The 27,458-nt window shown below is 38.0% G+C and overlaps 1 protein-coding gene across 4 annotated transcripts in view; it reads left to right on the top strand.

Annotated features, from left to right (window-relative positions):
- Positions 1-27,458, top strand: part of WWP2 (WW domain containing E3 ubiquitin protein ligase 2) — a 121,886-nt gene that overhangs the window by 41,256 nt on the left and 53,172 nt on the right. For 3 of the 4 annotated variants that reach the window (XM_074286091.1, XM_074286092.1, XM_074286094.1), the window contains 2 exons: positions 15,314-15,438; positions 26,706-26,919. In XM_074286091.1, coding sequence (XP_074142192.1) covers positions 15,314-15,438; positions 26,706-26,919 — 339 coding nt within the window. Of the gene's footprint in view, positions 1-94; positions 178-15,313; positions 15,439-26,705; positions 26,920-27,458 lie in introns of those variants that run through there. The other variant, XM_074286093.1, reaches the window with a different exon arrangement.

The following is a 27,458-nucleotide window of genomic DNA, read 5'->3' as shown; positions in this document are numbered from 1 at the left end:
TCCTTGTGTTAATAATGAAAAAGTGTTCCCATGGCAACAGTTATGAGCAGAGAGGAGCTTGGGGGTGGGGACAGCCTGGCCTGTTTATTACAATGTACAATGTCTCCAGTCACCTCAAGGGAAAAAGCCATCTGACAGTCGGGTGTGCTCCTCAGAGAGCAGCCGATAAATTGATTGGTAAAGTCCCCATTAGTCTTGGTAAATTTGGGCAAAATTGTGCTGAGGCAGAAATGCCAAGAAGAAGCAGGTTTTAAAAAGCAAAGTAATATTACTTATGTCTGTGTGACCTTCGGCGAGGCTGTTCTGTCCATCTCAGGGGACCCCAGGGGATTAAACTGGTTTCATGGGTTGATGAGTTGATATGATTTGACTTTTTTATAGTTTGAGAAGAGAGTGGGAAGGAAGGACTGGGCTTTTGGTTTGTTTTTATGTGTTGTCATTAAAAGCATCCTTTTCTTTTATCCCTTGAGTAAGATGAGATAAACTGCTCTATCGAGATTGTAAAAAGGATGGGACAGTTATGCTCAGCTATGAATTGTTGGACAATTTTTAAAAATCTGAATAAATAATCCAATCTCATAGCACCAGATGAGTGATACCATTTAGCAATTCTTATTTCAGCGTAAGGAATTAATTTTTGGTATCCACAATGGGAAAGATTGGATCTGAACCCAGAACTAAAGTGGTAACTAGCTGTTTGGGAGGGAGAGGCAACTTTACCCTCTCATTTGTTGAAGACTTTAGTCACAAGTATTTTGGAGTTCCGTTTGCTTTAATAAGCTTTCTTTGTAGTTGACAGAGTTAATGCATCTTTTTACTTCAAGAACCAGAGGGGATGGTAATGGATAAGCTGCCATAATGCCTTGAACACATTTGGATTTGCATATCTGATCGTTGACCCCAGAATTTCTCTTAAAGATTAATTTAGGAGGAAAAACACATTCACATGTACACACGCATTCCTTCTCAACATTGTAATTTGTTAAAAGTTGTTAAAACATCCACTGGATTCCTCCATAGAGATTGTTCTATGCATGTTATGAACATTCAGTAAATATTGAAAGTCATTTCTGTATCCATTGTAAATACCATGTGGATTCTTTGCAGATGGCCAGACGGCAGTATTGTTTATCTAGTAGCAATATTTGGTACTCTGGTACTATACACACACACACACACACATATATATATATATATATATGTGAATATGTGAAATCCTTAGAGGATGGGCTTTCTGTGGGTATACATGTGGGTGCTGCCATTTCACAGAAAACCCTTTTGGAGATGTTGCTGTTTTGTTAGCTTATTCTGAGCCTGTCAGCTCCACCATATTTTATTGTTGCTACTCCATATGGTAATAGTTAATGCAATAATAAATGTGGGGGGCCTTGTAGATTCAGGAGCTTGAGAAAGGGTGAATTATTGCCTGGGAGGTTAAATTTAAGAAAGACTAGTGTGGGGAGGAGAAAGAATTGACCTCCACCTTTTCAATGACAGCACTTTATTCTCCTGCCCCTCGAGCATAGTGAAAGATTAGCTTCTGTACTCAACCTCCTAGACTAAATATTTAGTTCTTACTGTCTGAGGGGCAGGTTTTTTTGGGACTTACATCATGCCAGGTTCCCTGAAGAGACTGAAATACAGATGCCTGGTCAGGACAGTGGCGCTATCCTGGTGTCCTTTCCTTGTTCTCTCTTGTGCGGCATTCACTGTCACAAGAGCTAATTGACTTAGCCTCTATTTAGTCTTACTAACCCTCAGGATTGTATCAGTTTTGAGACCATCAGGCAAACAGCTAGCTCTTGACTACCAGGCTAGAACTCAAAGCTTTGTTTCCAAGTGGGATTATCTCTGATTCCCCCAAACTCTCTGCATGAAATATCTTAATAGGTTCTGTCTAATTTCCCATGAGAGGGAAATGTCCCAGCAATATATTTGGCTTCAGTTGTTTTGGGAAAAGGCTGAGAGTTTATAATCAATGGACGTATTTAGAAGAAGATAGATATTTCCCAGTCTTAGGAAATTTGAGAGGGGCAGTCTGAGGAGCTAAAGAAATTATTGGCTAGTAAGCACCCCCAAGTGCTACCCTCCCAAATTAAGCCACACACTTAGCACTTAGCACTGAGAACTTCCCAGGTCCCCTGATATCTGCTGTGATGCTTTTGGTTTATCCAGGAAAAACTCATGTCAGCAGTAGCCTTGAAGTGATGTTTTATGGCCAGCATAAGATTGTAGATTTAGAGCCATAAGGGTTCTCAGAAGCCATTTAGTCTTAACCAGCCAGCTCCTTCGCTTTATAGATGGAAACTGAGGTTCTAAAAGGGTCATCATCAGAGTTGCACCATGTTAGGTAAAGAGTACACTCAAGCCTGGGTGCTCTGGCCCTAAACCTAGGTCTCTTGCTGCAGTCTTAGTTTGTCATCCACTTCTCAGAATTTGCTTGAAGCCAGTCCTGTTGCATATATAAATGTATTTTGTGTGAGGCAGTTACTGTAGTGAAATATTTATGTTAGGAGTTGGATAAATGGAATTTAAGCCAAATTGAAGAGTATGGCAACTGACACAGTAACTTTCGTGTCTCTCGTGGGCCAAAATATTCCACGTCTTTGGTAAGCTGATAAAATTCAATTCCAGGCAAAGAGGGCCTGGAAATGAGTAGATTTCCCTTGGAGGAGCTGGATGATTGCCCATGTGTATGGAGTTGCTTATTCAGAGTGGGCAAGATTGTTGCGGAGGCCCCTCTACCTCTCCAGAACGGGGCTGTTCTGATCCCAGATACAACAGGCATTGGAGAGAGCCTTTGTCTTCAGAACAATTTACTCTCTTAGCAGAAGCCCCATTCATTGATTAAAATAATAATGCTTTTTGATTCTATTTGATCTATTTGTCCTATTTGATTAGGACGCTTAAAGCCAATAATTTAAGAATTTAGAAAAAGGAAAAGTGTGGATTGGAGTATTTGGGAGAAACTTTCTGGAGAAGGGACAAAGATATATGCTGGTGAAGCTTTTCATAGACACACAATAACTCAAAATCACATTTGAGGGTAAATGAGAAGAGCCAGTGAAATACATCTTGAAGGAGAGGGAAATTATCCAAATAAAACCCAACCTTATACTAGCAGCCTTCTTCAAAGTCCCTGTGACATTAGAAAATGAGTGTGAAATTCTAGGCTTTGGCGTGGAAAGCTGTGATATTGGGGGCCTTTAATTAGTGGCCGAATTCTCAGCTACCTGAGATTTACTTCTATTACCATGTGAAATAATCAATGGACCAGATAATAAAGATCTTTCCTTTCCTTCATAAGCCCAAGTCTGTCTTGGGGGTAGGGAGTTTATTTTACTCCCCTGAATCCCCTTAAAATTTATCTCTGCAAATCAGTTCAGCTCTGCATTTGCCCAGGTGTCTTCTGACTTAGTTAAATGCTTCCTGAGCAGAATGCTTTTTTGAGTCCCAGCAACCAACCATCCACAGAAGCTAGTAAAATTTGGATTGTTGAGTTAAACTCCACTGTCAAAGATGTGTTCACGAATAACCCTGAAAGTATGAGGGTTCCTTGGTTAAGATGTTCTGTTCTGTTCTGTTTGTTTATTTACTACATATTGCTTTTTTTCCTTTTTGTTGAAAATATATCAGGCATACTGACTGAATCATTTTGTCTGTACTAACCTTGGAGGATCTGATAGACTTGTAATATTTTAGACTTGAACAAAGCCCCAAAGACATATGGAAACCTCTAAATAATTGGCCAAATGTGTCTGCAGACTGCCTGCCCCAGAATGGAAAGGAAAATAAACTAATGCTGGGTATGAATCCACTGGGAATATTTCAGTAAATCAAGGGAAGGCAGAAGAGGAGGGGTAGTATAAGCAAGAAAAAAAGGAAAGGAACAGATGGGAATCAAGCCTTAATTCCTTATTCTCTCCTTGACTTCTCATCTCTTCTTATCCTGGGATGGAAGGAGCCAAAGCTGCTGTTGGGAATATTCATTACTTAGAAATGATGGGATACATGATCAGCAAGAAATGGAGTTTATCTTCTGTTTTTGTTTTCTAGGTGGTAGTAGTTCCTATCTAGTAGCTCTCAATTATGTTCTGTTAAAGCCTAGTTTTTGTTATTGGGAACCTTGATCAGGAGGCCTTTTTTGCTTCCCCTAAGCTAGGAGTGCTTTTCCTTCTCAGATTACCTTCCACCTACTTAACTAGCCTCTTCTGTGTATGTACCCTATTGTTTCTTTTTTTTTTTAAATTTTCCTTCTCTATTTTGACTATTGCTGGTTTAGGTATCAGTACTATATTTGTGTCATAGAGTGAATGTGGCAGGACTCCTTTATTCCTTTACCTATCTTTCCATACATATATATATATGTATTTTAATTAAAGCTTATCTCATGTTTTGGCATGTTCTGGTCTGAGCAGTTGGTATCTGTGGGATGAGACTAGAAATATTGGAAATAAATCTTTTTCTCTTTCTTGAAAGTAAGACTTCCAGCTGTTGTGGGGTTTACCTTATTCATTCATTTGATAGCTATCTGTGGAGCTCTAGTATTGGGCACCATTCAGAATACAAATCGTAAAAAAGAATGTGTTTCTTTGAAGAGTTTATTCTGGCAGAGAATATGAGACATGTATCCCTAAATAAATGTAACACAAATCAGCATGTCATAATTTAGCCTCTCACCTAATTTTTGGGATATATCATTTGCTGCAGGGAGTTAGAATTTATTTCTGATTGTGAGTAGTAAATGAGGGAAGAAGGTAGGCCATAGTAAACTATGTAAAAGGGACATCCTGTTTAAGGGAAGGAGAGATAACCTTTCTTCTAATCATGACATAATGATCTATTTAGGTTCTGCAGTATGGAATTTTTATCACTAGAAAGTTACAAGTAAAAGATGGAGGATTCAGAGGAGATCTCTCCCTAAATAAAGGCACATTGAAGTAATAATTTATAAAATCCTATGTGGACAATGACTAGAGTAGAAAATGATAGCCTATAAAAGTAGTAGATAAATGTGAATGTCAAGGAAAAAGTTAGCAATGAGAATAAAGAGTAGAGGATGATCTCTGTTTTGAACCTGCATGAGAAGTTGGTGGTAACCTGGACTTGAGGAATAGGGAGATTAGAAAGAGGGAAGGGACTGGGGAAAGATGAATTCAGTTTTGGACATAAGTTGCAGATGTCCAAGAACATTCATTTGAGATATCCAGTGGATAGCTGGAGATAGGAAACTAAAAGGGGGAAGAGAGTTAAGGCTAATAATAGATCTGAGAAGAGAGGGAGCAATGAGGAGCTAGATTCTCTCCAAGAGATCTTCTTATTCTAAAAACATAAATACTGTTGATGTCAAGTTACTTACTCTGATCTTTAATTAATTTCTAGATTTATGGATTGCCTATAAATGGTTTTATGACAGCTTAATTGTTTTTTAGCTTTCAATAAAGCTTAAGGACAGGTAATATTTTCCAAAATAAAATTATTCTACTTGTAGTACAAGAAGTATCTTTTAGTTTGTGATTTATACCTTGCCTTGGATCCTAACTTTTTATGTCTTCCTGAGTCAGATTTTGATTGTTGGCATAGTTGATAGATTCCATTGCCGGCTAGCTAGAATATTATCGATTTTGTGGTTGTTTTTTTAAATTAAACATGATACATTTATAGCACCAAAAATCTAGAGGCATAAGGAACCTCAAAGGATGTCTAGTCCAACCCCATCATTTTACAATATGAGGATTATGAAGCCCATTAGGTATTAAGTGATTTATCCAAGTCCTGTAGGTAGTAAGCAGCAGAAGTAGAATTTGAACCCATATTCTAGAGTCAGCACTCATTATCCTAAGCGAGAACTTGATTTTGTCAACAGTGTACAATATTAAATATATTTATTGCTTATCTAAGCAATCACAACATATAGATTATCCTGTTCATTATCCAATGAGATTTATGTTCCTTTTTTAAACTAGAATTACTAGATATTTTCCATTAATATTGAGAATTTTGCATATACCATTTTAGATATTACATTCATCAACACTAACAAATACTCCTGACTTCTTATAGCTTCTGATAACTTTATACTTAGAACTTTCTTCATTTTATCCTAAGAATCTAATTTCCTTTTTTCTGATTATTTCATGCTGGGAGTTCTCAATGAATTATCAGCCAAATGAGCATTTGTTAATTAATTATATAGTAATATAGTGAATAAACAGCAAATTAAATAAATAATTGAATAATGAAACAAATAGGTGATATGCCTAATATGTGCCAGACTCTATGCTAAATTTGGGAGATATTAAGAAAGGCCAAAAAAAAAAAAAACAACAAAAAACAACCCCTCATTTGATCTTTCCTTTCCATTAACTATCATCCTATTTTTCTTCTGTTCTTTGTGGCCAGACTGGAAGAGGTTGTCTGTAATAGGGGCCTCTACTTTCCTCCCATATAGGGAGGCTTCCATTTTCCATGGAAAATGCTCTCTCCAGAATTACTAGTGACCTCTTCGTTGCCAGATCCAATGGCCTTTTCTCAATCCTTTTTCTCCTTTGGCTTCTTTGCAGCCTTTGATTGGTTAATCACTCTCCTCTCACTCTCCTCTTTGATCTGTCCCTTCTCCTTAGGTTTTCAGAATATCCTCTCAGTGGTTCTCCCTCCTATTTCTCTGACTGCTTTTTCTGTCTTTTTTTCTGGACTCATATCTAGATCACACCCTCTATCCCAAAGGCTACTGTCCTAGATCTCTTTTCTTCCTCCTTACCACTTTACTTGGTGATCTTATCAGCTCCCAGAAGTCTAATTTACCCTTTCTGAACTTGGGATTCTGAAATTAATCTGTCCTATCTCTTTGCTGACTTGTGGTCTTACATCTCCAGATGCTTTTCAGACCTCTCAAACTGCTGGAGATTCAGTGACATCTTAAGCTCAGTATGTCCAAAAATAAATTCATTATCTATCTTACCCAAACCCTCTTTCCCTCCTATCTTTTCTGAGTGTAGAAGGCGGCATTATCTTCCGATCTCTCAGGCTCAGAGCCTGGGTGTCATCTTGGACTCTTTACTCTCTCTTCATCCCCTCATCTCTAGGTTTCTGCTAAGTCCTGCTGACTTTTCTAATATGACCCTTTCTTTTTTCTGACACTGCCCTCACTCTAGTACAGGCCCTCATCCCTATCATAAAAACTTGCTGGAGATCTGCCTGCCTGGTGTCTCTTCCCTCTCTGGTTCATCCTTCCACTAAATCTAATCAAGTCTAATCATGCCACTCCCTACTCAGTAATCTCAGTGGCTCCCTATTTCCTCCAGGATTAAACACAAAGTCTACCTTTTTCAGTCTTCTTACATTTTTCTTCCCAAAAATGTACTCTTTGATCAAGTAATATTCTTAATCTCTGGGGTCTGGGTGTTGTATTTCGCTGTTCTTTTTCCTCCAAGGTGACTATTGGCACTCCCTTTAAGTACAATACCACTTTCTAAGGTTGTCTTGCCTAACTCTTAATGCCTTTTCTTTGCTAATTATTACCTATTTGTCTTTTCTGTATATATGCTTTCTATGTTTGTTTGCATCCTTACTACTTTGAAAGCTTCTCCAAGAAGGGAATTATCTTTTGCCTCTTTTTGTATGCCCAGTGCTTAGGACAGTACCTGGAGCATTTAATAATTATTTACTTATTGATTGTAAAAGAGGTCATGCCCTTATAGAGTTCTAATGGGGGGACACAACATGTAAACAACTGTAGAAGCAAGATCTACTGAGGAAGAATTTGAGGTGATCTCAGAAGGATGTCATTAGCATTAAAGAGTACTACCTTTTTATATTTTCCATCTCTTGAATAATTGTGCAGGACTGGCTTCCTTCATAAGCTTGCCTTTCTCTTAGAGAGCTGGTTTTTCTGATAATTTGGTAATAGTCTGTAGAATTCTGCAGCCTACTGCGTGCATTCTTCACTAGCTCCTGCTCTGAAGGCTTTTGTGTTGGCCCCATTAGGTGTTAGTATTTCTGCTGTTAATTTGTACTTTGTGATTTTTTTCTGATAGAAGACAAATTATCATAAAGCAAATTCTTTTTTGTCGAATTTATTTTTTATTCATATCATAGAATTTGGATTTGCTTTTGCCGGTATCAAGAAGTTAGGGGAATCCTTGCAGATTATTATTAGTATTATTATTATTTTTTTTTTTGCTGAAGCAATTGGGGTTAAGTGACTTGTCCAGGATCACACAGCCAGAAAGTCCTAAGTGTCTGAGACCAGATTTGAACTCAGGTCCTCCTGACTTCAGGGCTGGTGCTCTATCCATTGCGCCACCTAGATTATTTCTGCATATTCTTATTCTGAAAGGGACAACTATCCTTCCTCTCTTAGTCTGGTTTAAGTTTTTTCCCCATTTCCTCATTTGACAGAACTGAAATGGGAGCTGACTGAGTAGTCTCTATTCTGTTCCATGTTCTTGGGCATCTTGTCACTCTTGGCATGGTCTCCAAGGCTCATATACTGGCCGTGTTTTATTGTAGCACTGCCTAAAGGTCTTTGGAAGCTCAGTGTGGCATCCAGTTGCACGCCCATGTTTGTGTTTGAAACACTCCTCGTCTCAGCTTGTTTGTCACTGGGATTAGTCTTTTTGTTTTGAACTTTTTTTCTTGACTGATGCTTTCTAAATCTAATCTAAACGTTCGCCTTTCAAATTGAAAGTTAGCTTTGGAATCAGAGAGGAGCAGCTATGTTGGAATGTTTTATTCTGCCAAGCAGATGTGCCCTAATCCTGCCCAAGTGTTGCCCATTCACACCTAAGAATACTGTCTGGCTTTTGGGTAGTTGTCCCTCTCCCTACCACTCCAGAGCTCTTCAGCCACATAGAATTGCAAATTTTGCCCTAATATCATTTTCTCCATCTGTTACTGGGATTTTAGAGAGCAGGATTTTATGCCAAAAAAGCTGGAAGAGACACATCCCATTGAAACTAGGATAAAATATGGTGTTGGAGTTCTTCAGTGAGTTTGGATTAAAGCTGCTAATACTTAGGGTTTGTATCCTAGGCAGGAGACTTAAAAAGGCAGTTTTTTCTTCTGGCTACATGTTAATTAAAATTAATCTCTGATTCCCATTTGAACAATTTAATAATACTAGCACTTGTTATGTGCCAAGGTACTATGCTAAATGCTCTATAATTATTGTTTCATTTGCCTTGCCTCGTATAAGCTTGGATGTGTTGAAAAGTACAACTAGTACTATGAGTGTGGTACATTGTGAAGTTCTTGTGATTTTTTTCAGTATATTGATTAGTTTTGCTGATTTTGACTTTTTTGGGGGTAGAGGGGACGTCCTTAAAACATTATTATTTATAGGGAATGCTTTTGTGAAGGAGTGGGGAGGGGAGAGATACTGAGCAAAATTATGGCTTATAGAAAAAAAACATCAATAAAAACTTATTTTAAAAAAAGAAAGTATAACTAACAAATTATGATGCCAGATAGAATTCCTTCATATTTCAAGATGATCTCTGACAATTTTAGTATGTGGGTATAGGTGAGAAGAGTTCTGGGTGATGATTTTCCTCCCTAGACTCTGATAATAAAGAATAGTGCTATGTGAAGACTGGACTTTGCTCTTCTGGGAGATAGTCCATCTATCCATCTAGCTTTAAATATACTATTGATTCTGACCTTGGGGATGTTGGGGGCAAGAAAACAGTAGGAGGGGCTGCAGAATCAGAAGTGTTCTAGAAGCTCCTTGAGAGGGGAGGAAATAACACTGACTTGGTTTGCTGATACTTTGGTTCCTTTTAGCTTCTGTGCCTTTCATAAGTAGGCCCTGAGTTTAGGGATCTATTTAAGATTCCACGTGGCCCCATTTTGGCTCCTGGGTGCATCAGCTATATTCCTTTTGGCTCATATCTGTGCTGTTGAATCTTCCTGCTGAGGTAACTGAGAATCAGGATAATGCATTTTGGGGGACTGCTGAAAGTTTTGAAAATCAGGTTCTCTCCCATTCCTTGTTGCCAGAGATTCTGAACCCTGCCTCATAACACATGCTGGTTGGTCCTTATATAAATAAAGACATGCTGTGGGGAGCAGGATTCAGGGCCTTAGAAATATGTTCATTTCTAAAAATAAGGTTTCTTAGCATTTCCTTTCCTTTTCCTCCCCTCCTATGTTTAGTGTCCTTAGGGGCTGCCCTTCCTCCTCCATGGCCTAGATTTGTGGTGTCAGACTTAGACCTTTGGGGGCCCTGGTTTGAATATAAAGATCCCTGCGGGTATTTATTGATGTGTGTTTTATTTATTTTGTTCAGAATGTTCAATTACATTTTAATCCAATTCAGGCTGCATCCCAGAAGGCTGATACTGTGTGTGACATCTCTGGTCTAGTTAACACTTCCTTCTTCCCAGTGTTCCCATAGCTTCTCAAGGTTTTTTCAGTTTTCTTTTTGTCTCTATTCAGCAGCAGTTGTGGCATAGTGGAGAGTGTCTCTGGAGTCAGGAAGATCTGTGAACTTCAACTAGTCACTGAACCCTATTGCCTCAGTTTCCTCAACTCTAAAATGGGGATTTCAGTAGCCCTTAGTTTATGTAACAGAGCTTTCCCTGTTGGTACGCTTCGGGGACAGGCTGGTGGAAGCTGCCCTTCATTAGACTTATTTAAAAGCATTAGCATCTAGCACACCCACAAAGCCAGTCAGTCATGGGAATCAGACCTCTGGGTTATGTGTGTGCTTCAACTTCCTCAGCATCATTAGATATTCACATAAAACATTTCTTTATGTCTACTATGTCTGTGTTGCTTTAACTGATGGAGAAAAATGATGTGAGAATGGGAAAGGAGGAAAGAATAGGCATGTATATGATGCCTACTATGTACCAGGTAACATGCTAAGTGGCTTCTTCCCCAAAAATGATTCTCTCATTTCATTTTCACAACAATCCTCTGAAGTAGGAAACGGGCAAATAGAGTGACTTGCCTAGAAAGTATGGGAAGTCCTTTTCAGTGCTGGACTGAGGTTCTCTCTTGTTTTTTGCCCCTTTTTCCTTTTTTTCTCTGTGAATGATGTTATCTCTGGGGCTTCTGTTCTGGAAACTCCCATTTGGTGGTTGTCTAAGAGATTTGCAACACTTCTCTGAGCTTTTTTCCTCAGTCTGTGTGATCATTGTCAGTCTATAAGCTATTTCTAGTTTCTACCTCTCTTTCTTCTACTTTACGCTTCAGTTGTGTACCATTCTTTCCTCGATCTGTCTTATACAGAAATCTGTTCTAGCCCAGTCAAAGCTAAACAAAGGAGCTATGTCTCTCTTGAGGCTTTGATGGAAGTTGGGAGGGCACAGTACATCTTTAGCATTTGGTCTGGGATGGGAGCAAATCAGGAGTTACAGAACGTTCTGCTCTCTCTGTTCAAGACACCTCAAAGCCGTTGACTATTGAGGCTTGTTCTCTTGGGCTTAGGGATAAAACTGAAGTAGTGAAACTGTTTTCCCCTGAACTGGGGCTGTGTCCCCTGGCCCTTTTCCTCAGGGTGGTGGTAAGGTTGGCTCATTCTTATGGAGTGCTAATATTGCTGGCTTCGATTTTGTGCGACTGAAGCCGAATTTTTTGGTTCTAAAAATCAGCCTTGCCAGATATGTCTGCTCCACACCCTTGATTGGAGCAAAAAAATAAAATAAAATAAAAACAAAACTGCATCCTTTTGTCTTTCTGAAACTCACCATGGACTTGACAAACATTTATTTTTACCTTGTCTGCCTTTTGTGAGGTTGGCAACCTAGAGGCAGGGTGTGGAAAGGAGTCATAAATTATGCGTGGGATGTCTGGAATGGGCCTATTTTAACTCAGAATTGCTCCTTTTCCTTTTCACTTTTTCTTCTCAGTCCTCTCCTGCTGCCCCCAGCTCAGGTTTAACCTACATTTTACTGGGGAGGTTGGTATGGAGAGAGCATGAGGATTGGGATTGTCTCTCTCATTTTTATTTCTCTGAATGGGAGAAGCAGTATCTTCTCCCTCCCTTCCCCACTTCCCCCCCACCTTTTTTTTTTTTTTTTTTTTGCTTCTATTTTAAGTGCCTATTTTCCCTCTGGGCCGGTCTTGCTGGAAGTTGGCCTGGTCCCACTAAAATTTGTTTCCATGCTGCTATTAAAAGACAATAACAGTTAAGAGGACTTGTAGGAGACGGGCAGGAGATCAGCAAGCTAATAACTGTTTGGGACTAATCTGTTAGAGTTTTATGATTTGTAGTACAAGTTAGATTTGGGGAACATTTATGCTTATTCAGTTAGTCCTGTCTTCTGTAAATATTATAGTATGATAGACTTTGTGACTTTGGGCAAGTAATTTTACCTTTCAGAACCTCAGTTTCCTTGTCTATAAATGAGAGAGTTCACCACTAAGGTTCCACCGTTGGTGGAAATCTGTGATTTTGTGATGCTGTGATCTAGGCCAGCCTACTCATTTAAAGATGGAGGGAGCAAAGTCCAATGGAGTGACTCTCTCAGAATCTAGAAAGTTGGCATGGCAGAACTGGAATTCAATCCTCTCAGTCCAGCATTATCCCATATTGTCTTCCAAATCTTGATAGGACCAGACTTGTTATTAGAGATTCACCACAATACTTAGTAAATGCTTAATAAATATTAAGCTTAACATCAAAAATACTAAGATCTTGGCATTTGGTCTCCTCACTTTCTAATATCACTGCAGATGGCAGTCCTGAAATTAAAAGACACCTGCTCCTTGGAAAGAAAGTTCTGGAAAATCTGGACAGTGGACATCATCTTTCTGACAAAAGTCCAGACAGTTAATGCTATGGTTTTTTTCAATAGCAATGAATGATTATGAGAGCTGGACTATATAAGGAAAGCTGAGTACTTTTGAGAGTCTGTTGGATAGCAAGGAGATCAAATAAGTCAATACTTAAAGAAATTAATTCAGAATACTTACTGGAAGATAAAATACTGAAGCTGAAGCTTAACTACATTGGTCTTATAGTGAGAAAATTACTGGATTTACTGGAAAAAAACAAAATAACAAAAACCCTGATGCTAGAAAAGACTGAAGGTAATAAGAAAAAAGGACAGCAGAGGATGAGATGATAAATAGCGTTTTGGAAACAGTGAATGGGAGCTTGGATAGACTTTGAGAAATAGGGGAGGAGAGAAGGGCCTGGTGGGCTGTAGTTCATGGGGTCACAAAGAGTTGGACATGAATGAACTTTAGCAATGACAAATGCTTGTTGGTTGGTTTTTCCATTTTGGCCATCCATTTTACTTAGATAAATGAATAAACTTCATAGTTGTGTATCTGATCATGCTTGATTTTGCCACTTTTTGTTGTTGCTTGTCTTGATGTTTCTCTTCATCAACAATTGAGCCACTTCCTGAGATAGCTAAGGGACCCCTGGATGAGAATAGCTATCTTGATGATAGAATTAGCATTTTCTTAAGGGAAAGAGTTTTGATAGGAAAGTGTCTGCCTCTTGTTTGGGATCAGAATTCATATTTGAGATTTGGGCTCTCTGCAAAGTGAGCTGGGGTTCCTCTAGCCAGAGACAGTACTGATTACATCTGGGATTTTGGCTGCCTTAGCTATTGATATTCAGACTAGTCTCGGGTTGCCAAGGAGACTGAATATTTCTCCCTCTCCAAAAGTGGGGGATCAGGCCAGGTTTGAGGTTGCTGGCAGCGTCTGCACTCAGTTGTCTGTGATGAAAGCCTAGCTCATCCCCAAACACACCACTGCAGTTTTCAGTGGTGCTTTTTTTGTGTATGGGGGCTGTGATGGTTTGAGCTTTGGGGCCAGATTCTAATCAAGATAGAGCTCCATCGTTAAGGTTTGATCTGATCAAAGTCTTTAGTGAAGGAAACTGAGCTAAGTAGAACATTTTCCCCAGCTCTCTAGTTATTCTCTTTCAAGGTTGTTTTATTTTAAATTTAATAGTGGAGTGAAAAATTGGAAACCCCAGATTTAGGGGAAGGAAAGAATCTGGGGAGGGGTACAGGGGTGAGGCTGTGATCTTATCCAAAATGGTCCCAGCTGCTTCTGGTTTCTTGTGGGGGTGGAGTGGGGAGGAGAATAAAGCAGACACTGCTCCTCCATATACAAGCTAAACTGCTGTCATTAGTGGTTAAATGCTTCTTAAACTCTTCTCTCTTGACTTTGACCACACACCCTTTTGTGGAAGAGGGAGTAGAATATGGGACTGAGGAGGGTAATGAACTCCACCCAGTTGTCATACCCAGCTGCGCTACTAGGGGACAAGGAGTCCGGGCAACTGCAAGTAATTATAGGCTTCTCTGAACCCAAGGGTGTAGCAGGGCTGATGGGGCAGGTTCTCTGTTACCTCAGCAGCTCTTCTCTGCCTAAGCCCTCTCAGCCCTTTTCTGAGGGCTACATATAGAATGAATAATTGAAATGGATTTTGCCTTTTAAAGGGATTCTCGACTGAAATAAAACCAGGAGCAACCAACTTGGTCTCCCCCAGTTATTGCCTCCCCCACTCTGCTATAGATGTCAAAAATCAAAGCCGTGCTCTCAGTGTATGTGCTTGGCTGAAGGTATCCTAAAGGCTCAGTGATGTTAAACATTTTTTCCCTTGAGTGGGAAGGGACTTAAAGCTTTTTATTTTGTTTGACATAAAGAATTTAAGAAAGAAAATTGAGTTTAAAAAAATCCATATTGGGGCAGCTAGGTGGCACAGTAGATAGAGCACCAGCCTTGAATTCAGGAGGACCCGAGTTCAAATCTGGTCTCAGACACTTAACACTTCCTAGCTGTGTGACCCTGGGCAAGTCACTTAACCCCAGCCTCAGGGGGAAAAAAATCCATATTAAAGTTTTGTTTTTATAGGTCATATTTGTCCAGTACCCATTTTCACCAGTCTTGTTTTCAGCTGTTGATGTTTCTCTGTACTCCTAGTTGGGAGTCCTCTTCTCAGAGAAACTTGGTTTTGTAACTTAACAGTTTTATGTACTGGGCTGAGGATGAGAAGAGTTGAGTTTAGCCAAAATATCATTATGGCCTCACCTTGTCAGAGGGGGCAAGCAAGCATCCTCTGAATCTAGAAAATATGGGGATCCTTTCAGTAAGAATCTGAAAAATATATATGCATATTTGATCTAATCATTATGTTGACCGATAAAGAAACTCCTCTGGGTCTCCTTTTGTGGGTAGTCTTAATAGTCTGCAGGGGTGACTGCGAGGTCTTAATTCAAAAGGCCTTTGATAAAAACACATGGTTACAATATATGGGTAAGAAAAAGAAAACAATTTCTTCCATTGGGAGATGCCTCTTTCTCATAATAGTTCACATCTTTTTTATTCTTTGATTCCCAAGGACACACAGACATCCTGTTGGACCAACCAGAGCCACAACAAATGTTGAACAGAGCCCCAGTAGCAGGAATCGACACCGGCAACCAGCGAAGAGTCAGAACCATAGTGGCTTGGCTAATGGCACAAGTGAGTTGTTGCATATAATAATTTACATTGACTTAGAAGGACATACTTAATTAAGGCAAGGAATGTTCTATGACAGTTGTTTTTAGTATGTGCTTAGGAATCTAGCTTTGGAATGAACCATTGATAAGAAAAAAAGATGAAACAGAATTATTGTGTAATTCAGAGTAACAAAATGATCAGGTACTAGAAGAGAAGAATGAATCAATTCATTTTTCTCTTGACTTGCTTTCTTTCTAGTACTTACAAAGAAAGTAGAGGCTATCTTTTTTTTCAGACAGTCTCTTCTTTCTTCACATCTTTTCTATGTTATCCCTCATTCTTCCTCTGCTTTTATTTCTGAGGAAGAGATGACTCTTCTTGGCAAGACCATGTTCATCTGATTTGACTTCTCGAAAAACTTCCTCCATCAATCATTCCTTTCCTTCCTCCTCTTCCTCCCTCCCCCCCCCCCCCACATAATCTTCATTTTCTCCCTGTCTACTGGCTCTTTTTTCCTTCCTGTCTCTCTTCATTCCAGTGCTGCCAAAACAAATAAATAAATAAATGAATGAATGAATGAATAAATAAACAAACAAACAAATAAATAAATAAAATCTTCCTAGAGTGTAGGTCTGACTATAAAGTCTTTCAAATTTAAAGCCTGGCTCTAGCTTTCTTTTCCAAACTTATTTGGCATTATTGACCTCATCACCTATGTTCCTGCCAAACCGACCTAGATTTGGTATTTGCTGTTCCTTGAAATTGGCATTCTATCTTCCACTCCTCTGCCATTGCACCGACTGTCGGCTGCTTATGTAGAATGTTCTTCTTTATCACCTCTTCCTCTCATAATCCAATCCTTAGATTCTTTTAAGGGAAATGTCTTTTATGGAAAGCTAATGGTCTCTTAGTTGACAAATCCAATGTTCCTTTTTTCAATCCTCATTTTTCTTGACCACTCTGCAACACTTTTTAAAAATAGTATTTTATTTTTCCAATTACATGCAAAGATAGTTTTCAGCATTTACCTGCGCAAAACCTTGGATTCTAAATTTTTCTCCTTCTTTCCACACCCTCTCCCTTGTGCTCAAAACAGCAAGCAATCTGATATAAGTTAAACACGTGCAGTTCTATTAAACATACTTCCATGTTCATCATGCTGCACAAGAAAAACCAAATCAAAAGGGAAAAAACACAAGAAAACAAAACCAAGCAGACAACAGAACAACAAAAAAAGTGAAAACACTTTCCTTAATCCACAGTCTCTATAGTTCTCTCTCTGGATGTGGATGGCATTTTCCATTCCAAGTTTATTGGAATTACCTTGAATCACTTCATTGTTGAAAAGAGCCAAGTCCATCACAGTTGTTCATCATATAATCTTGTTGTTGCTGTGTATAATATTCTCTTGGTTCTACTCACTTCACTCAGCATTAGTTCATGGAAGTCTCTCCACGCCTCTCTGAAATCTTCTGCTGATTGTTTCTTATAGAACAATAATATTGCATAATATTTATATACCATAACATATTCAGCCATTTCCCACCTGATGGACATCCACTCAGTGTCCCAGTTCTTTGCCATTACAAAAAGGGCTGCCATAAACATTTTTGCACATGCCAGTCCTTTTCTCTTATTTAGGATCTCTGGGATACAGACAAATAGTGACACTGCTGGATCAGAGTATGCACAGTTTTATAGCTTTTTGGGTGTAGTTCTAAATTGCTCTCCAAAATGGCTGGATCTGTCACAGTTCCACCAGCAATGCATTAGTGTCCCAGTTTTCCCACATCCCTTCTGACGTTTGCCATTTTCTTTTCTTGTCATTTAAGCCAATCTGTGTTCTCTGCAAACTTTGACACTGTTGATCCTTTTCTCTTCCTTGATACTCTCTTCTCTTTAGGTCTTTATGACATACTACTCTCTATTGTTCTCTTCCTGCCTATCTGACTACTCCTTCTCTGTCTCCTTTGCTGTGTCCTTCTCCAAAAAACACTCTTTTAAGTGTAGGGAACCCTAAGGGTTCTGTCACACTGGATTATTTTCTGCTTTTATAATACTTGGCGATCTTATATCTCCAATGGATTTAATTTTCATTTCTGTGTGAATGCTTCTCAAAATTATCTTTCCTGCCCCAATCTCACAGCTGACCTACATTATTGTATTTCTGCCTGCCTTTCAGACATTTTAAACTGAATGGACATCTTAAACTCAATATGTTCAAAATGAAATATATCTTCCCCTCCCTGTTTCTGTCTTCCCTATTACTAGAGAGGGAAAACTGGGAATCATCCCAGTTTCCTCATTCTCTCTTGCCCATATCCAAGACCTATTGATCTCATATCTCTTAAATATTGCCCCCTTCTCTCCTATGACATTACCATTATTGTAGCTCGGGCTTTTGGCATCTTGCTTTTGGATTGTTGCTGGTGGGTCTGCCTGCCATAAGACTCTTCCTTTCCAGTCCATCTTCCATTCATTCACTAAAGTGATTTTCCTAAAGCATAAATCTGACCATGTTACATAACACCTTACCTTTCTCTCACCCCCAAATAAATTCCAGTAGCTTTCATATTTCTACAGGATCAAAAACAAGATAATGTGTTTTGTATTCAAAGTACTTCATAACATATCCCCCTCCTACTTTTCTAGACTTATATCTTACTCCCTGAAACATATTCTTTACTCTAGTGTTACTGGCCTCCTATCTTGTTCCATGAACAAGATACTCCATCTCTCAACTTGGGGCATTTTCTCTGGCTATCTTCCATGCCTAAAATACTCTTCCCTCCTTTATTCCTATTAATGACCTTCTTGGCTTCCTTTAAATCCCAACTCAAATTCTGCCTTCTATAGAAAGCCTTTCTTCATCCCTCTTAATTCCACTTTCTTTCTTCTATTAATTATTTCCTATTTATCTTGTATACAGCTTGCTTTGTGTATATTTGTTGGCATGTTCTCTCCCCTGTTAGATTATAAACTCCTTGAGTGCAGAGATCATCTCTGATCTTTAGCACATAGTAGGTACTTAATAGATTTTTTTTTTTTTTTTTTGGCTGACGCAATAGGGGTTGAGTGACTTGCCCAGGGTCACACAGCTAGAAAGTGTTAAGTGTCTGAAGCCAGATTTGAGCTCAGGTCCTCCTGACTTCAGGGCTGGTACTCTATCTGCTGTGCTATCTAGCTGCCCTTAAATGTTTTTTTATTGATTGCTTTTTTAAATAGAGCTATCTTCTTCCTCAATTCATCATGCATTTACTTGTTTCTTGTGGTATACTCTATAGGATATAAACTCGTTGAGGGCAAGAATTATTTTCATTTTTCTATCTGTAGTACTTTTTATTTATTGATCATTTATTAAATGTTGAATGAACACAGTCATTACAAACACATGATATATACACTGTATGAAACTAGCCTAAAAGTTACTTTCCTTGCCCCCCAAAATATTACAGTGTAGAAGAGATATCAGTCAGCCAAATATCTCCAACCACAGATAAAAGTTTCAAGGTGGTTTATGCACCAGCTGACAAATTATTCCCTAAAAACCATCAGCGAGACAAGATTCTTCTATCTTTTCTTCCTCCCTCCTTTCTTTCATTCCTTGGTTCCTTTTTATTTCTTCTCCTCTCTCATTTCACCCAACAGAAAGATAGGATTTTCCTTGAAATCACTATAGAGATTGTAGTCTCCCTACTAAACCATGTCTGGGTTAGGAAGAGAATATAAAGGAAGAGAAAGGAAGGAATGTGATCTGAAGAGTAACAATTATAGCACTTTTTTTTCCTTTTTTTTGGGGGGGGGAGGAGGCTGGTGAGTACTTGGGGAAGTAGTTTTCTCATGGTAGCCTGTGAACAGAAAGAATTTGGAGAGATCCAGATAAGGGGGCACTCATCTGGATCTTTGTGCTAAAGATTGAACTGTGAAGGAAGACTTCTCAGGAAAAGTGGCATTTCCTTTTCTCCAGGAAATACTTTCTTTCTTTTAATAGTATTTTATTTTTCTAAATACATACAAAGATAGTTTTCAACATTCATTTTTGTACAACTCTATGTTCTAAGTTTTTCTCCCTCTCTCCCCAAGACAGCAAGCAATCTGATATATATGCAGTCCTTTAAACATATTTCTATATTTGTCATGTTGTGTAAGAAAAATCAGACTGAAGGGTGGGAAAAGATCATGAGAAAAAGAAAATAAACAAAAAGGTGAAACTATCATGCTTCAATCCTCATTCATTCAGTTTCTGTAGTACTCTCTCTGGATGCAACTGACATTTTCCATCCCGTGTCTTTTGGAATTGCCTTGAATCACCTCATTGTTGAAAAGAGCTAAGTCCATCACAGTTGATCATCACATCATTTTATTGTTCTGTGTGCAGTGATTTCCTAGTTTTGCTCACTGCAGTCAGCATCTTATTTATGTAAGTCTTTTGAGATTTTACTGAAATCAGCCTGCTCATTATTTCTTATAGAACAATAATATTCCATTACATTCATATATCAAAACTTATTTGGCCATTGTCCAACTGATGGGCAGCCACTCCATTCAGGAAATATTTTTTGCTGTGAAGATACCACATACAGAAGATATTTATTAAGGGAACCTTTTTCACTGAATCATAGCACTCATGGGAAACATTTTGAAAGAGAGAATGGAGCAGCATTTCAGGTTTTGTCATCTTGTCACAGCCAACAACAAGCCAACAACTTTTCTACAAAAGAGAATTAGACAGATTATATGAACACACAGTATCTAAAGAAAGGGATTTTAAGTCTTTGAGGGAAGAAGTAATATAATGGTATACTGTTTTGCTGAAGACCTGAATTGCATGATTTTCAAGGTTGTTATTAAAAAAAAGCTACCTGAACTTTAAATGAGAGAAACCCTTGTTCTTCATTAACTTGCATTACCCTGGTTCACACTGTATTAATTGTATTTCAGTCTAAAAAATCCAGATGGTGACTACCCTCTGTTTGTGTGTGTCTGAAAAGACCACTGTTTGACCAACCGTTGAAACACTGCACACACATTAAGAACCCAGGCTTACATAGAGAATTGGCAGGGTATCTGGGATCAGGCAGAAAGTTTCCAATTCCCATTACCTTTTGCAAATCACTTGAGTGTGTCCTAGTACTGAATGAACCTTCTGGTTCAAAAAACTACAAGATTTACTAACAATATGGAAGGAATCTTGTGAAATACCCTAGATCTTAGAAATTCCAAGCTCTCCAATTGCTGCTGGTTTCAGCCATGCTCATTTAGTCTCATTTAAGTATGATTATTAACATATGTTGTTTATTGGCTTTCTTTACTCTCTCCCTATGCCATATAGTAAGGCCATCTTACCTTTTAATTTTTTTTTGACTCCCTTTCCCCTATTTTACTTCTAAATAATTTTTTCCTGCTAGAATACTTATTTAACAGCTACCTTATTGAGTACTGTCAACCAGTCAACAGATATATATTAGCACCTTCTTTATATAAGACACTTTCATAATAAATATTAGCTGTGGTCCTTATCCTTAAGCAGTTTCCAATCAGTTTAGAAAGAGAGCATAAATACATGAACATTTAAATAAAAATATTTGATTAAATCATAGTATAAGACATGCCAAGGTAATAAACACTTTTCTGATTGATGTAGGCAGTTAGTATCATTAATTCAGAAGAGATCTGTTGTACGGGGGGGGGGGGGGGGGGGGGCTTCTAGAAATAAAGTATATGGAGGAGAGCATTCCAGATGAGAGAATCAGCTTAAGCAACACCACAGATTTTGGTAAGCCTTTGGGATAGATAGTGATTCATCTTGAGAGAGTATGGACACCTAAGAGACAGCTAGTTAGAAATGTTACTGATGCAGTCCCTGCTCTCAAGGATGTTCTGATTTTTTTTTAAAGAGACTTGACTTAATACACATGCAGAAAATTAGCACTGAAATGACTAAAAAATAACAAATGATGGTCTAAAATAAAGTGCCAAGTTGAATATTAACCACAACATATGGCATGGCAAGCAGATCTCCAAAACAAGTTTATCTTTCTCTCTCTCTCTCTCTCTCTCTCTCTTTTTTTTTTTTTTTTAATTTTGTGAGCACTTGCATCCCTGAAAACCTGCGATTTAGCCTGATTGTTATCTTCTCTCTGCTAGTTGAGGAAACTGAGGTGGATTTCAGTTCTACTCTCTACTAGCTTGTTAGTACAAATATTGTTCTCTCTCATGCTTCTTAATGTGAACTTTATATCAGAGATAGTAAAATCAAAAGGATCTTGAGAGGCTGAAGTATCAGTGCTCGTAACCAAGCCCAAACCAGCCAGATAAAATTTAGAGGGATAAATGTTTGGTTTGGTTTGATTTAGAGCTTTGATTTCATCATTGTAAGGAACTTGCCATAGAAGTTCCCTTCACCAGTGCAGATCAACAGTCTTAGGTTTCTGGGGCACAGAGGTTGTCATTAAAAAAAAAAAAAAAAAAACTTAATAGTACTCTCCCCCAATTACATGTAAAGATAGTTTTCAACATTCATTTTTGTAATATTTTGAATTCTAACTTTTTCTCCCTCCATCTTTTGCCTCCCCCCTCCCCAAGGCAGCAAGTAATCTGATAGAGGTTATACATGTTTATTATCATGTTAAACATATTTCCACATTAGCCATTTCTACATGAGGCTACATACTGTAGTCACACAGCTGGTATATGTTTCAGAGTAACTTGAACCCAGGTTTTCAAACTCCCAAGTCCTACTCTTGCATGTCAATTTAAAGATCCATTACATGAGAACAGAAATATGGAGGCCTGGTATGGCAGCAATTCATGTGCAAAATCTTTAGAGATTTTCATATACCATGAATGTGCTGTGAGCCAACAGTGATGTTGGTGGCTGGAAGTGCTTCTGTCTTTGACATACACCAGCTGTATGCCCCTGGTGGACACTGAACCATCTAGTGCCTCTTAATGCTTAGCAGCTCTTTGAGACTTTAAAGTGCAGAGTAGGCCCCAGGCTACATTGGCAGAAGCAGTTTTTCACTGAGAGTTCCCTGTGTAAATCCCATCTCCTCTAACCCCACAAAGTGCTTCGTATTCATAGACTATATTGTTCTTTTTTTCTTATGTAATAATGATATTTCCTTCACATTTTAATAATGCTTTGTAGTTACAAAGCATTTTCTACACATCTCATTCTAGTTACACAGCAACATTGTATGATGAGAAATTTAATTATTAGATCCATATTATAGATCAGGGATTGGCAAACTATGGCCCACCGACCAAATCCAACCGATTGTCAAAATATGGTTTTTACATGTTAAAAATATTTAAATTTAAATATTCAGATATTATTTGTAGCACAAAGGATTGTTTAAATGTTAAATGTTAAAAATGGTGCTTAAAAATATATAAACCACATTTAGCTTCTGGGTCTACAAAAGCAGTTAGAAAGTCAGATTTGACCATTGGGCCAGTTCACCAAATCTTATTTTAGAAAGGTATTTTAGAGGAGGTATTTTTCAGACCTGTTGAGGACAATTTCAAGGTTTCTTATACTATGCCATACTGCTTCTAATCAAGAGAACCAATGGAGTTGACCTTGGGAAGCATAGGTCCAACTTTGTTCCCATTTTGGGAGAATATTGTGTTTAGATGGAGGTACCACCCTGTGAAGGGGTCTTGTCAGAGGAGATCATATTCAGAGAAATGCCATGAGGTTGGTAGATTGTCTGGAATCCATGTTGGTTAAGGAACAATGGAAGAAACTGAGTGTGTTTAGTCTAGAGAAGGAAATTCTCAGGAGAGACGTGATCACTATCTTCAGATACTTGATGTGCTGTCATGGAGTAGAGGCAGCCTGTTTGGTTTTGTGTCTCAGAGTGGGACCACTGAGTAGACATTTCAAGAATCAGGTTTCAGTTTAATTTAAGAAGAGAAATTTCTAACATTGAGAGCTGTTCAGCAATGGACAGGGGCTTCTTCCTATCACCAAATTATTCAAATAGAAATGAAATGACCATTTTTCAGGGATGCTAGAGAAGGGATTTCTATGCATTTGGGGAGGTTGGAATGAATGACCTCTAAAATTTCCTTCTGACACGAGAATTATCTGATTCTATGCAGTATTCTGATTAATAAGAGGGATCTTAAAAGTCTTAGATAATTAAAACTTTAAAACTATTCTGAGTCTATTTGGGGGGACTTCGTGGAGAGAATTATATACTTTTACTTTCTACATGTAGGTTACTGATTTCCAAGGATTTAGAATATTAAAAAAAAACAAAACAAACAAAAAAATAACAACCCCCAAACAGCCTCAGCTTAACTTTAAAACTATACGAAATTTAGGCAATTTTATTTTTAGCAATTTTATCTTTGATTCAAGTGACATTTCAGGTTTCATCATTCTTCAATCCTGCCAGTGGCTTGAGATAAATTTCTGAATATTGGAGCCTCAGTTTCCATTTCTCTACAGTGAGAAATAATCTTTGTCTTTTTTTTTTTTTTTTCTTGAATCTGATCTAAAAAACTGGTAGCATAGAAGTCCAAAGTAGAGGGAGTGATAGTCTTTTAGAAGCTGTTGTCATAAACCTGTTCTGTTAGCTTCCAAGATAAGTACAGAGTAGTTGTGGAGAGGGGGTGAATTCTTAATCAGATAAGGAGTAGAGGGATCAGTGACCAGATCTACTTGATAACACTTTGAGGGTTTCTTCTTTATACTTTGTTCTCACTGACTTGGCCCCATTCTGGTCAAGTCATCCTGAGAAGATTGTTTTCAGTTTGAGGTGCTAGATAATTTTGATTAAATGAAATTTAAAATAATTTGCATGAATATAATTAATGTAACCAATATAAGAAGGGAAGAGTTCACAGGAGGGAAAATTCCTTTTCTTTCTTTTTTTTTTTTTAAATTATAACTTTTTATTATTGACAGAACATGTGCATGGGTAATTTTTATAACACTGTCCCTTGCACTCACTTCTGTTCCAACTTTTCCCTCCTTCCACCCCCTCCCCTAGGCAGTCTCATACATGTTAACATGTTAAAGTATATTTTAGATACAATATATGTGTGCAGATCCGTACAGTTCTCTTGTCGCACAAGAAAAATTGGATTCAGAAGGTAAAAATAACCTGGGAAGAAAAACAAAAATGCAAGTAGTCCACATTCATTTCCCAGTATGGTGTTAAGTGTGGGTCCATGCCTAATTTCTGCCATACTAATTTCCAGTTTTCCCAGCAGTTTTTGTCAGTTAGAGAATTCTTATCCCAAAAGTTGGGATCTTTGGGTTTATCAAACACTAGATTGCTATAGTTATTACTATTTTGTCCTGTGAACCTAATCTATAACACTGATCAACTAGTTTATTTCTTAGCCAATACCAAATGGTTTTGGTGACCACTGCTTTATAATATAGTTCTAGATCAGGTACAGCTAGGCCACCTTCATTTGATGTTTTTTGCATTACTTCCCTTGAAATTCTCGACTTTTTGTTCTTCCATATGAATTTTGTTGTTATTTTTTCTAGGTCGTTAAGATAATTTCTTGGGAGTCTGATTGGTATAGCACTAAATAAATAGATTAGTTTTTAGACTTAACTTTGGCAGATTCAGGAGGGAAAATTCTTTTAAAATATTTCTGATATGGTTCTATATTTAACATATTCACATAATTTAATAAAAAGCTGTGACTGAAAGCCATTTCCCAGTGTGTACTTGCCCAAAAATATGAATAAATATTTCTCAAAAGAATTGTAAATTAAAAACTATATGAAAAAATGCTCTGAGTTAATAAGAGAAATGCAAATCAAAACTACTTTGAGGTTTCAGGTCATATAGCAAATTGGCAAAGATGACAAAGGATGAGAAGAGTCAGAATTGAAGGATTTTCAGAAGGATGGGTGCATGAGGGCATTGTTGGTAAAGCTGTGAATTGGTCTAATCCTTCTGGGAAGCATTTTGGAATAAGGGGAAGAACACGATTAAAATATCCATACTCTTTTGACCTAGAGATTCCTGGATAACTACTTCAAGGTGGTCAGTGGCAAGATGAGAGGCTTCATGTACACCAAAATATTAGTAACATTTTTTGGTACTAACAAATGAAAACAAAATGTATATATCCATGGATTGGATAGTGGCTAATTAATTCTGGTTCACGAATGTAATGAAACATTATTGTCTTGTAAGAAATAAATACTATGATGATTACTGAGACAACAGGGTAAGATTTTTGAGAACTAATAATAAAATGACATAAGTGGAATCAGGAAAATCATGTGTAGTGACTACATCATGATAGCACAATTAAAACTGATAAAGCTTGACCCTGAAGAAGTTAACATATATACACATAGCATATGTATATTAGGTATTCATAATGAGATAATAGATGTAAAGCAGGTTTGCTAAATACTTTGCAGATATTGTCTGATCCTCACAACTGTGGGAGGGAGGGACTGGTATCTTCAGTTTACAGTTGGGGAAACTGAGGCAAGTCATGGTTGAGTGACCTGCCCAGAATCATACAGTTAGTATCTAAGGCCAAATTTGAATTCAAGTGTTAGGGATTTCAAATCTAGGTTATCTCCATGAGAAGATTCTAGATATCTCCTGCTTCTGTATATGTGGAACAACACTATGGAATGCCAGGCTTTTGAAATATATTGGTTTTGAGAAATTGTTTTTCTTCCTCCTTTTTGGGTCCTTAATTGTAAAAGATGGACCCCCTGAGAGGAATAGGGGAAAGAAATGCAGTGGGAAATATGGGTTATTAAAAAAAAAGTTATCAATAAAAACTATTTTAACAATAAAAAGTATAAAGCAAATTATTTGGGCCTACAGACTTTACACTAGTTTTACTGCCTTTTATTAGGAGCAGCCTCTCGTTATCATGGTCACATCTGTTCTTTATTGCTATCCTTTCACTGGATTAAATTAACAGAAACATTTACCCATATCAGTCTGCTAGACACATCCTTATAAAAATCTAAAAAAAAAAGCATCACAGAAGGTTGGTGGTGGCTTCAATTGACTTTAGACCCTCTGCCTGGATTCTTTTAGACCCTAAGTATGTGTTCATGTCAATTTTAGAACATGTGTGCTAAATTGATAAATTTAGGTAAAATTAGATAAATTAGCATGTGTTAAATTGATAAATATATCATTGCTGCTGCTCTAAACAGTATGAGAATATTTTAGGTTCTTGTTGTAGCAAAGAAAAAATAAGTTTAGCTTAAGGTAAAAACTTAGGGACTTAGTAAAAAGCAGCTAGTTGATTCACTGAGTTTCTGTACTTTTCAGTGAATGGAGAGTCTGCAGCAGTCACTGATACTGAAGAGCGGCCTGTGGTTGGTGTGACATCTCCCCCTGCTGCAGTGTCAAGTGTTACCCCTAACCCTGGGACTACCTCTCTCCCGGCCACGGCAGAACCTAGGGAAGGACAGGAGCCGACTTCTAGCGTGGGTGCGGCGCAGCCCCTTGTAGCAGCACCGGCTTCAGAAACACTGCCTCCTGGGTGAGTTGTCTCCACTCTGGGTGTAGCCCTTCTCTTCCAGTGGCTCCATCATTAATGTGAGCATCTATAGCTTTCCCTGTGGGAAGGGAGAACTGCAGGTAGTCCCTGGCCTGCTGGGCAAGGTGGCCTTGGAATCTGTCACCTACAGGGAATGAAAGGAAGGTGACCTTTTTTCAAATTTTGAAGGAAAACTTTAACTTGAGAACATGGCTTTTATAAAGAATAAGGAAGCTTACTTGGTGCGCCCTTTGCCTAGTCTTCCTTCCTAAAAGAAATTTGGGAAAGAGCTCCCTCCCTTCCTTTTTCAATTACATGTACAAAATTTTAGTATTAGTTTTTGTAAATATTGAATTCCAAATTCTCTTCATATTCCCTCCTCTGCCTCCTTATTGAGGAGGCAAGCAATTTGATATAGTTTATACATGTATAGACATGCAAAACATTTCCATATTAGTCATCTTGTAAAAGAAAACACAAATAAGAAAAATCAATTTTTTCTTTTTCCTGTTATACACTTTAATCGTGAAGTCTTTCAAGAT

Source organism: Sminthopsis crassicaudata, chromosome 2 (genome assembly GCF_048593235.1).
Source record: "Sminthopsis crassicaudata isolate SCR6 chromosome 2, ASM4859323v1, whole genome shotgun sequence".
NCBI lineage: Eukaryota > Metazoa > Chordata > Mammalia > Dasyuromorphia > Dasyuridae > Sminthopsis > Sminthopsis crassicaudata.
This window is presented reverse-complemented; position numbering and strand designations above follow the sequence as displayed.